General features: G+C 34.3%; 1 protein-coding gene across 1 annotated transcript in view; it reads left to right on the top strand.

The window, feature by feature from the left end:
* Nucleotides 1–12055, top strand: part of SCFD2 (sec1 family domain containing 2) — a 454457-nt gene that overhangs the window by 60374 nt on the left and 382028 nt on the right. Inside the window, exon 3 of the mRNA XM_074229435.1 lies at nucleotides 9519–9646. Coding sequence (XP_074085536.1) covers nucleotides 9519–9646 — 128 coding nt within the window. The remainder of the gene's footprint in view (nucleotides 1–9518; nucleotides 9647–12055) is intronic.

The raw sequence follows: 12055 nt of genomic DNA on the forward strand, positions 1-12055 counted from the left end.
ATTCATCAATCTCCCTGAGTTCTAGTCTTTGTCTGAAGGATTTGTTTTCCTCAGAGAGTTTTGTTATCTTTTTTTCCATCTGGCCAATTTTGCTTTTTAAAGTATTCTTTTCCTTAATAACTTTTTGAACTGTTTTATCCATTTGACCTAAGCTGGTTTTTAGCATGCTATTTTCTTCAGCATTTTTTTGGATTTCCGTGACTAGGCTGCTGACTTCATTTTCATGTTTTTCCCTGCATCTCTCTCATTTCTTTTCCCAGTTTTTCTTCTAACTCCCTCATTTGATTTTCAGAGTCTTTTCTGAGCTCTGTAGTAGCCTGATCCCGATTTCTGTTTTTCTTGGAGTCTTTAGATGAGGAGCTTGTGCTTCCTCATCTTCAGACTGAGTATTTTGATCCTTCTTGGGCTCATATGCAAAATATTTCTCAATGGTCTACCTCTTGTTTCTTTGCTTGCTCATTTTCCCAGCCTAAGCCTGTTTTTTTGGGGTGCTTCCTGAGCTTTTGGGACACTCCCACAAGGGTCTCAGTGTGTGAGACTCTGTCCTCCCTCCTGTTCTGAATGACCATCAGTGCCTCCCTCTGCCACGGGGCTGAGGTGGGGGGGGGCCTGCTGTTTTATGGGGGGGGCCTAGACTGGGATCAGGATCTGAATGTGGTCAGAGCCCCAGAGTCCTGTTCCAGGGGCAGAGGATAGAGCTCTGCAGTCTCTCTCTCTTCACTCCCCTCCCTCAGCAAAATGGGCTCATTCCCTGGGGGTTCTTGCTTACAGCTCTGCCTGCTTCTCTGTCCTGGAACTTGGCTGACCAGCTGCTGTGAGCCATGGCTCCCAGCGCCCTAAGGTTGCCTCCTGGAGGCTGAAGTTCTTTTGCTCTGGTGGGCCACCCCTCTGGCGGGCCACCCCTGCAACCCCGGGAGCAGAACCTTTCTGCTCTTTTCCAGGTTACCTTGAGTAGGAGAACTGCCTCACTGGGTCCCTCTGTGGGTTCTGTCTCTAGAAAATTTAGTTAGAGTCCTTAGTTTCGAAGTTTTAGGAGAGAGTGCCTAAGACAAGATCTGTTCTTGTAGCCATCTTGGCTCTGCGCCCCCCCCCCCCCATTCAATTCTAACTATTGTTTCTTGACCAGCATACAGGTTGCTCAGGAGACAAGTAAGATGATCTCGTACTGCCACCTCTGAGGAGTTGTCACATTTTGTTGTGATCTAGACAACAAAAGACTTGGAAGCAGAAGTAGATGCTTTTCCAATTTTCCTTGGTTTTTCTTTAATGAAGCAAATATTAGCAGTTTTGTCTCTATTTCTTCTCTCTTCTATCAAAAACCAGTCTGATTTTCTGGAAATTCTTGGTTCAGATTTTACTGAAACTTAGCTTGTAGAATCTTGTGCATAAACTTTTTGACATGTGAAATGAATGTGATTGGGGATTTGCACATTCTTTTGGTACTGTCCTTCTTTAGGATTTGATTTTAAACTGATCTTCTCCAATCCAGTAACTAGCGTTCTTTTTCCTTTTTCTGACTTATTGAGTGTAGCCCTTTAACATCATCATCTATTAGGATTTTAATTGATTTTAAAATTAATTTTAAGGTAGAATTTCATCATTTTTGCTAGTCTTATTGTTAGCAATATTTCCTAAGCACTTGGCCTCATTCTTTAGTATGTATGGCTTTACTTCAGTTACCATACCATCAAGGTTATTGGTGATGTTAAGATTTTTTCTCGTATAGTTCTTCTGTATATTCTTGATATTTCTTCTTAATTTCTTCCTTTTCTGTTAGGTCCCTACCATTTTTATATTTTATCATGCACATTTTAGAGTGAAGCATTTCCTTGATTTCTTCCTTTTTTCCATGATAATTTTCTTGAAGGAGATAAATCTCTTGTTTTTCTCATTCTATTGTCTTCTATTTCTTTGTATTGCTCATTTTAAAGAAAACCTTTATATCTCTCCTTGCCTTTCTCTGGAATTTTGTATTCAGTTGGGTATATCTTTTTTCATTTCCTTCTTTCCTTAGCTATTTACAAAACCTCATCAGACAGCCATTTTGCTTTCTTGCCCCTTTTCTTTGGGATGTTTTTGTTGCTGCCTCCTGTATAGTATTGCAAACTTATGTCCATTGTTCTTTAAGCATTTTATCTACCAGATCTAATCTCTTAAGGCTATTCATTACTTGTCCTTCATATTCATAAGTTATGTTATTTTAGGTCATACCTATATGTCTTATGGTTTTCCACATTTTATGCAATTTAATTCTCAGTTTTGCAAAAAAAAAGATTCCTGATCTGAGCCACAGTCGGTCTAGGTTTTTTTTTTTATTTTTTAATTTTATTTAAGGCAGTGGGATTAAGTGACTTGCTCAAGGTCACACAGCCAGACAATAATTACGTATCTGAGGTCTGATTTGAACTCAGGTCCTCCTGACTCCTCTGTGCTACCTAGCTGCCCCTTATCTTTTTTTTTTCTTAATCAGACTGTATACACTCCCTAGAGCTTCTCTTTCTTCAGCTACAAAGTACACACTCAGTCAGATTTTTATATTTATCATCTGATGGTGTCTATATGTAGATTCACCTTTTGGGCTATTGAAAAAGTGTTTGCTATGACCAGAAAGTTATCTTGACAAAACTTTTTTTCGTCTCTGCACTGCTTCATTTTGTCGTACAAGGTCTGTTATTTCAATTATCTTTTGATTTCCTACATTAGCTTTCCAATATTCTATGATGAATGAGACATCTTTTTTTAACTCTTTTTTATTGATACCTTATTTTATTTTTCCAGTTACATGTTATGAAAGTTTTTCAACATTCATCCACTTGGATATTTGTTACATATTTTTCTACTACCTTCCCTTCCCACCTTCCTCCCCTCAGTGGCAAATAGTCAGGTAAAAGTTGTACATGTTCATTTGTGTTTAACGTGTTTACATATTAGTCATTTTGTGTATGAAGAATTAGGACAAATAAAAAGAAAGAAAATCATGGAATAGAAAGGAAAAACATAAGGGAAGTTTTTTTTTTTTTGAATTTTACAATTTTCCCCATTCTCATTTCCCTCACCCCACTCCTCACCGAAGGTAGTCTGATAGTCTTTACATTGTTTCCATGCTATACAATGATCAAAATTGAATGTTTTGAGAAAGAAATCATATCCTTAAGGAAAAAATAAAATATAAGAGATAGCAAAATTATATAAGATACTTTTTAAAAAAAATTAAAGATAATAGTCTTTGGTCTCCACAATTCTTTCTTTGGATACTGATGGTATTCTCCATTGTAGATACCATAAAATTGACTCTGATTGTTGCACTGATGAAATGAGCAAGTTCATTAAGGTTGATCATCACCCCTATCGCAAGATATTATTACATTAGGGTATACAATTTTTTCTGGTTCTGCTCATCTTGCTCAGCAACAGTTCATGCAAATCTCTCTAGGTTTTTCTGAATTCCCATCCCTCCTGGTTTCTAATAGAAAAATTGTGTTCCATGACATACATATACCACAGTTTGTTCAGTCATTTCCCAGTTGATGGACATTCATTCAATGTCCAATTCTTTGCCACCACAGAGCTGCTATGAATATTTTTGTACAAGTGATGCTTTTACCCTTTTTCATGTTCTCTTCAGGGTATAACCCCAGTATTGTTGAATCAAAGGGTATGCACATTTTTATTGCCCTTTGGCTGTAATTAAAAATTGTTCTCCAGAAAGGTTGGGTGAAATCACAGCTCCACCAACAATGTATTAGTGTCTCATATTTCCCATATCCCTTCCAACATTGATCATTGTCCTTTCTGGTCATGTTGGCCTGTCTGAGAGGTGTGAAGTGGTACCTCAGAGATGCTTTAATTTGCATTTCTCTAATCAGTGATGATTTAGAGCAATTTTTCATATGGATCACTTTGATTTCCTCATCTGCAAATTGCCTCTGCATATCCTTTGACCATTTCTGAATTGGGGAATGTGTTTTTTTTTTTTTATAAATTAGACTCAGTTCTCTATTTATTTTAGAAATGAGTCCTTTGTCAGAAATACTAGTTGTAAAAATTGTTTCCCAATTGACATTTCTTTTGATCTTGGTTACAGTGGTTTTGTTTGTGCAAAAGCCTTTTAATTTAATGTAATCTAGTTTGTTTTTTAATGTCAGTGTCTTTTATGTCTAAATCTTGTACCCATTTTGATCTTATCTTGGTTTAAGATGTGAAATGTTGGTTTAATCCAAGTTTTTGCCATACTAACTTGTGATTTTCCCAACAGTTTTTATCTAAAAGAGAGTTTTTAATCCCAGAAGCTGGACTCTTTGGGTTTATCAAATAGCAGGTAACTATAATCGTTTCCTGCTACCTCTTTTGCTCCTCATCTTTTCCACTGATCTACCACACTTTTTCTTAGCCAATATCAGACAATTTTGATGACTGAAGATTTATAAAATAATTCTAGATCTGGTAGGATTAAGCAACCTTCTCTTGCACTTTTTTCGTGAAATCCCTGGAAATTCTTGACTTTTTATTTCTCTATATCAACTTATAAGAGAAGTTTTTTTTGGTTTTTTTTGGAATTTTTTTATTGGTTTTTGCAAGGTAGTGGGGTTAAGTGACTTGTCCAAGGTTATATAGCTAGTAATTATTAAGTATCTGAGGTCAGATTTGAACTCGGGTCCTCCTGACTCCAAGGCTGGTGCTCTACCTAGCTGTCCCAAGAGAAGTTTTTAAAATTGTATGTGTTCAGATTCTGTGGGGATTTTTTTAAATTTCACTTTGTTTAACTATGCTGTGGATGGTGTTGTCCATTACAAGTCTTCCAGGCTTGTGTGACATCTTGTTTTGATGTGATTTCTATTTGATGTTATTGGTCTTCTTAGAACTGCCCAGTTTTGGTCTCTTCAGCATCAGTGGTTGAAGCATAGACTTGTATAACTGTGATGATGAATAGTTTACCTTCAATTCAAACAGATATCATTCTGTCATATTTGAAATTATACCCCCATACTACTTTTCTCCCTTTTATTAACTATGACTACTTTATTCACTGTTCCCATAGTAACATAAGTTATATTTAAATTCACCCATTCTAGTCGATTTCTGTTCACTGACTCCTGATTTTTCCATCTCTATTTGGCCACTTCCAGCCTACCTTCGTTCATAAATCTCACATTCTAGGTACCTATGCAATATTGAACTTTACAGCTGCAGACTTTCCTTCTGTGTTCAATATAATTGCTTCATTAGTACTGGAGCTACTTATAGTTGTCCTCCATTCTTTTCCAGCAACAACCTGAGGGGCTCATCTTCTTGCACCATATCTTACCATTTTAATACTGCCCATAGAGTTTTCTTGGCAAAGATACTGGAGTGGTTTGCCATTTCTTTCTTGAGTGGATCACCTTTTATCTTAACTCTCCACTGTGACCTGTCCATTTTGGATAAACTCACACAGCATGAATCATAGTTTCATTTCGTTATGCAAGCCCTCTATCATGACAATGCAGTGATCCAGAAAGGTGCAAAAATAGCCTCAAAAGATCTTATATTCTAAAAGGGAAGAAAACATATTCTAATCCCAGACTATTACAAACTGTGTGAGTGATCCTTCTGTTCTCTGGATTTGAATTTATTCATTTGCAAAATGAGGCATTTAAGGTAGACTATTTCAAAGGGTCCTTTGAGCCCCAAATTCTATAAAAATGTTATTTTTTAATATTAAAATTATAAACTCAGCAGAAGAATCATCCAGGCTCTTAAATGTGAATTACTTAGAAATAAAGAGGCTATTAAAAAACTTTGTTCTTTTCTAAAAGTTTTCACTAGTAGAATGACGGATTTATGTGATCTTTGTCATATGGAAAATCAACTTGGTATATACTTAGTTTTAATTCTAGCTAGATGAATTAAGTATAGGTTTCCTTTAGTTTGAGTAAACTCTCCCTAATTTCAAATGGACAGATTTGATAAATTAATGAGCCAGTTTGTCACATATAATCTAAGTTCCTTAATTTTCATGACATTTTCATGTTGGAATGGATCATGAAAGAGTGGTGTCCATTGACTTATTGTGATATTTTGGACTAGTCCTCTAATAGGATGTCAATGACTGGACCAAAGTTAAGTGAAATTAAGTTAGCAAGCATTTATTAATTGTTTATTATGTGAGTTGCACTATATTAGGCTTTGGGGATACAAATATAAGCAAAAAAAAAAAAAAAAAGAGAGTCCCTGCCCTCAACAAGATTACTGAAAAGCAGGGAGGCAGGAGCATGGGGACAAGGGGGAAAATGAACCATGAAGGTGTGAGCCCTGACCCAAAATTGTTGTCTTGGAAAGAGCTCACCAATGAAAGAAGGGGTTGTAAAATCAGTTCCAGAAGGTAGTTGAGGCTTTATTTTTTAAGTATGGAGAATGAGAGGTAGAATAGTTGTAAAGGAGTGAGCCTAAAGTGGGAAAGTAATGAAAAAGAAATGTGAACTGCTTCATGGAGATAAAATTTTTTTGAACATAAAGTTTCTATTGCCACAATGATAATCATAATCACAAAGAACCTCTATAATATGGACTACATGATTTTGGACAAGTCATGAAGATTCTTCTTTCTGAGTTCAAATCTGACCTCAGATACTTCATAGCTATGTGATGCTGGGTAAGTCACTTAATCCTGTTTGCTTCAATTTCTCATCTGCAAAATGAGCTGGAGAAGAAAATGGCAAAATATTCCAATATCTCTGCTAAGAGAACTCCAACTGGGTTATGAAGTCAGACACAACTGAACCTCAGCAAAAGTAGAATACAAATTATAGAAATTAGTTAACCTAATTGTTAGAAGACCTTTATTTTATAATGTGTGTATACCTAGATATAAACAAGTATCTATATCTATAGATATATTTATCCATACATATAATAACTATTTAAAAAACTTTTATGATACACCTGAATTTCAAACTATGTTTAATTAACCACTTCTAGATAATTTTAATGTCAGCCTAAAAAACCCCCTGAATAATGTTAAATTTGAGAAAAGGATCAGAAATTTTCTATATTTTTGCAATAGATTTACAACCACTTAAGACTAATAATTACTATTACACAGATAGTAATTATTAAGTATCTGAGGTCAGATTTGAACTTAGGTCCTCCTGACTCCAAGGCTGGTGCTCTATCCACTGCATGTCATGGGTGATATTCCTTCAAGATGAATTATCTAATTATCTAAGAATAAACATGGTTCATGAGATATTACTATTCTCATTTTGCCACCAAGAGGGGTTGAGTGAATTGTCCATAATTGGTTAGTAGCAAATGAGACAGAAATCAAATCTGGTGGAGACAGCATTTAGTTTGGGGTTCTAGCTGTACTACTTTTTATGACTTTGGAATATTTAAAATCTTTGTGAACCTCAGTTTTCTCATGTAGGCAAAGAGGATAACAATACTTATCAAGTCTATGCATACATTTATTGGGAAAACAACATCTCTTTTAACTTTAACACATTATGTGAATGTCAACTGTCTTTTTTTTATGACAGTAATAATAATAGACCTTCATGATTATTGTTAAGATTACATAGGCACCATTGACATTATCAACATTTAGAGCACTTCACAACCTAATCTCAACCTGAATTTTCATCCATTATTCATCTTCCTTCACTCTGGTTCAGCCAGACTGACCTTATTGCTGCTCACTACACTTTCATCTATTTGCCTTTGCACTGGCTATCCCCCAAATCGGGAATGCACTCCTTCATCATCTCTGTTTTTTTTTTTTTTTTTTTAGGTTTTTGCAAGGCAAATGGGGTGAAGTGGCTTGCCCAAGGCCACACAGCTAGGTAATTATTAAGCATCTGAGGTCAGCTTTCAAGAAGGGTACTCCTGACTCCAGGGCCTGTGCTCTATTCACTGCGCCACCTAGCCACCCCCATCTGTACTTTTTATAGGTCCCTTGGTTCTTTCAAAACTCAGCTTCTACTTTTTCATAAATCTGTCCTATTCCACTCAGCTACTAGCACTCTGTCCACCTACTCCAATTATCTTGCATTTTTTGTTTGTGCTTATACATGTATGTACCTGTGAATATATAAATATTTACATATTCTCTCTCAGAGAATGTGTGTTCCTTGAAAGCAAGGATTGATTTTCTTTGTCTTTTTCTCTCCGGTGCCTAGCACAATGTCTGCATATAGTGCTTAATCAATGTGTTTGTGTTCTTTCTCACTTTAGATTTCTAACTTTACATTTATACATGTGTGTTCTTTCTACTTTAGATTTTGAAGTACCTGAAGTTATAATTAAAGTGATTTTTAAAAAGGTTAAATTCAGTATTTTTTTTCACTGTAAAGTACTAGGTCTTAACCTGAATTTAATCTCGTAAGTTGTTTTTATTATTATTATTTTTACCAAACTGCATTCAAATAGTTTATTTAAAAAATTAAATAGAACATCTTCAAGCAAACTAGATGACAGGAAATGTTCCTGGGGCCTTGGAAAGGGAAAAACCACTAAAAGTGGACAGAAGTCATCTTTGTTCTTTTTTGCTTTAAAAAGTGAATCCAAATGTGTATATTTGGCATCCAGTCACCATTCTTCAAGGAAAAACACTGTACTTATTCACAAATTGGATATGGCACTTTGCTGAGATTGAGAACTACAGAGAAAAGAAGCTGAGATGAGCCTAGCATAATCTTAAACTTCATGCTTTTAATGAAAGGTCAGTTGTAAAAGATATCACTTTTCCATCACAGAGCCAATAATGTGACAGTCAACAGAGTTTGAAGCTATTGTAACTTAGCATAATTATTACTTTTCATTCATTAATGAGCTAGTCTATTTAAGGACTTTTGTTAAATATTTTCTAAGCAATTTGTTGCTTTGTTGAGGCCAATTTTCTTGCTAATTATTTTGAATTCTTGGACACAATATTTTCTAACATTTACCTTCCTAATTATTTTTGATAATACCCTCAGTTCTAAAATTTGCCATTTGGACAGTTGTTTACCTCAATTTTATTAAGTAATTATTAAATTTATTAAATTACCTTTCATTAATTTTATTAGTTATTGATTATATTTATTGCCTTATTGCAATTCATTGATCTACTTGTAACCTAAAGTAATTTTTATTCCCCTCTTAATTTTTAAAAATCATTAAATAATTTCATTCTCCTCACTCACCCTAATCTCCTGTAACTTGGCATTATTTTCCTTCCATTCTTTTCTCCTTTCCTCTTTCCTTTCTTTATCCTTCCCTTTCTTTGTTTCATTCTTTCCTTCTCTTTGTTTCTTTCCTTTTCCTTTTTCTTTCACTTTTTTCTTTCTATTTTTCTTTCTTTCTCTTTTCTGTGTCTATTGATGACTTGGGGGAATTTTATTATTTTCTTAGTGATAAGCATTGATTCAAAAGAGTGAGTCAAAAACTCCTAACTGATGAGCAAACATTAATTTTCAGAGTTAAAAAAATACAATTTTTCTTTTCACCCCTTTTATTACATACTGGAAATTTAGTCAGTGTTCTTTGTGGTTTTATTGCAGTGACACACCAGCCAGAGCCCTCTGGGAGTCTTTACTGACCATCAAGCACAAAGAAGCTCTAATGGAGGTTAGGAGACACCTGGTGGAAGCAGCAAGCAGAGAGAATTTGCCTATCAAAATGAGCATGGGTAAGTCCAAGCCTCTGCCCAAGGGGCAATCTCCAGTTAAGGTCATCATCTTTATCATGCAAATTTTTTTGGGGGGGTTACTTAGGTAGCTTATGCCTACAATTATGTAAAATCTAGGAAAAGCCTTGAAAAGGTTGTAAAATGCTCAAATGGTGTTAGGGAGGAACATACATGAATTTCCATGTGTGAATTTTTACATTTATATGTGTGTGTTCTTTCTAACACCATTTGAACATCTATTTATCTACCTACCTATCTGTCTGCCTACATACATATACAGAGCATGTATGTAAGCATTAAAATGCATATATATAAACATATTATATATATATATATGGCACTGATTACTGTGTATATATATATATGTTTGATATTAAAAACAGCATGTGTATACTTAGATGGATAGATAAATATGCGTTCATGTGTGTATATGTATTATATCTATTACTGGTGCCATATCTATAAAGCTGTTCTTATCCATATTTATATGTCTGTATAGCTATAGATACACATATGTAGATATATTCCTTCCTAACACCACACACACACACACACACACACACACAGAGACAAATATATATATATATATATATATATCTGCATGTATGTGGATATGTATAGAAATAGTATTGTATAGATGGTATTAGAAAAGAATGTGTCTGTATGTGTGTTTGCATTTATATTGATAGGTGGTATATATGTATGTATTCATATACATGTGTGATTCTATAGTACCACAAAAACGATGCATATGTGTAGAAAAATAAATATATTTCACACATATACACATGTCTATATATGACATAGACTTGTCTTTCTGTATGTATGTTTGGGTTTATGTATGTCTGTGTGAGCATGCATGTGTTTGGCATTAGGAAGGAACATATCTATCTCTAAGGGTATGTATATTAATTTATATCAATAGACATATAGATAAGAAATAGATAGGAAGGATGATCTGAATAGATATAGTCAAATAGAGACAGATATACATGGAATACACAGTATACATATTTAGATGCTCCTTCCTAACACCAGACACACACACACACACACACATATATATACACACACACACCCCTTGTCACCAATGCCTAATGTTACCACTTGTCTTTCTAGAATGAAATATGGGAATTGTAGGAGTTTTTACAATTTAAAGAGCAGTCTGCTACCTTTCTGAATCTTCCTCCCTTCTGTTTTCATTCTCTCTTCTTTTCCCTTAGCAGTGGGGGAAAAAACTCCTGTTTTATGAATTCTTACTTGTAAGACTATTGTATCTGGAAAAAATATCAAGCATATTAGATATAACTTATCCTTTTCCCTTACATGCCAGTTTTTACTCCAGAGCTGTTATCTCTTCTTGTCTGGTAGATTGCCTGTTTCTTTGTTCTTATTACTTATTCTTGCACAATGAACTTGGACTTCTGAATTAGAAGAATTAAGCCCTGGGAAAATTTAATTATAAATAAACTTTTTTTTGGTGAAAAATTAGATTCCCCACTTTCCCTTTTGTTAAAGAAAAAGTTAATATTTCACTGTTTGTGAATTATATAAGAATTTATAAAAACATAACTACTTAAGATAAATATGAGAGTGGGTTTCTGTTTAAAAATAAAGGCTTAATAGCTAGATAATGAAGTTGATTATTTAGAAATTTGTGTGTAAAAAAACATTTCTCATATCACCTCTGATGATGTATTTATTCTATGCCATTTTCTTTGAGTCTTGTTTTTTGAAACATCGGTTTCTATTTTCTGTTAAATTTATCAGTTATATCTCCTTTACCAAATTCTAGAGGATTTTGTCCTTGTTTTGAAAATCCCATAGCCCTAATTTAGTGTTTTGCACATACTGAACCATTAGTAAATGTTTGAATGCATGCATCTATATATTAATAAATGAAGGAATGAAAGAATTTAAGATTTTCTGGCTCCATAAAAGTCATTCTTATACATCAGTGAATTTGAATTTGAATGATTTTTACCCTGGATCTAAAGATTATCATGAGGATGTTAGAACAAAACAAGTGACTATCTTATCCCCCCCCCAAAAAAAGAATAATAGTACCCTTAATCATGAATCCATTCAGCAATTCTTCTGTGCTGTAGACTTGTATACAGAGTCATAAATTGTTGGCTGTAATTTTGTTCACAGAAATTCATGGAAATGGATAAAGGAACAGAAATCATCAGGAGTTATTACCATTTCCTAGAAAAATTTAATCTTTGTAATGCATTTGCCAAAATGGAAACACCAAAAGAACTAATTTTCTTATTTCAGTAATCTTTTTTTTTTTTTTTTTTTTTTAGATTTTTGCAAGGCAATGGGGTTAAGTGGCTTGCCCAAGGCCACACAGCTAGGTAATTATTAAGTCTCTGGGGCCAGATTTGAACCCAGGTACTCTTGACT

This window comes from Macrotis lagotis, chromosome 3 (assembly GCF_037893015.1).
Source record: "Macrotis lagotis isolate mMagLag1 chromosome 3, bilby.v1.9.chrom.fasta, whole genome shotgun sequence".
Taxonomy (NCBI): domain Eukaryota; kingdom Metazoa; phylum Chordata; class Mammalia; order Peramelemorphia; family Peramelidae; genus Macrotis; species Macrotis lagotis.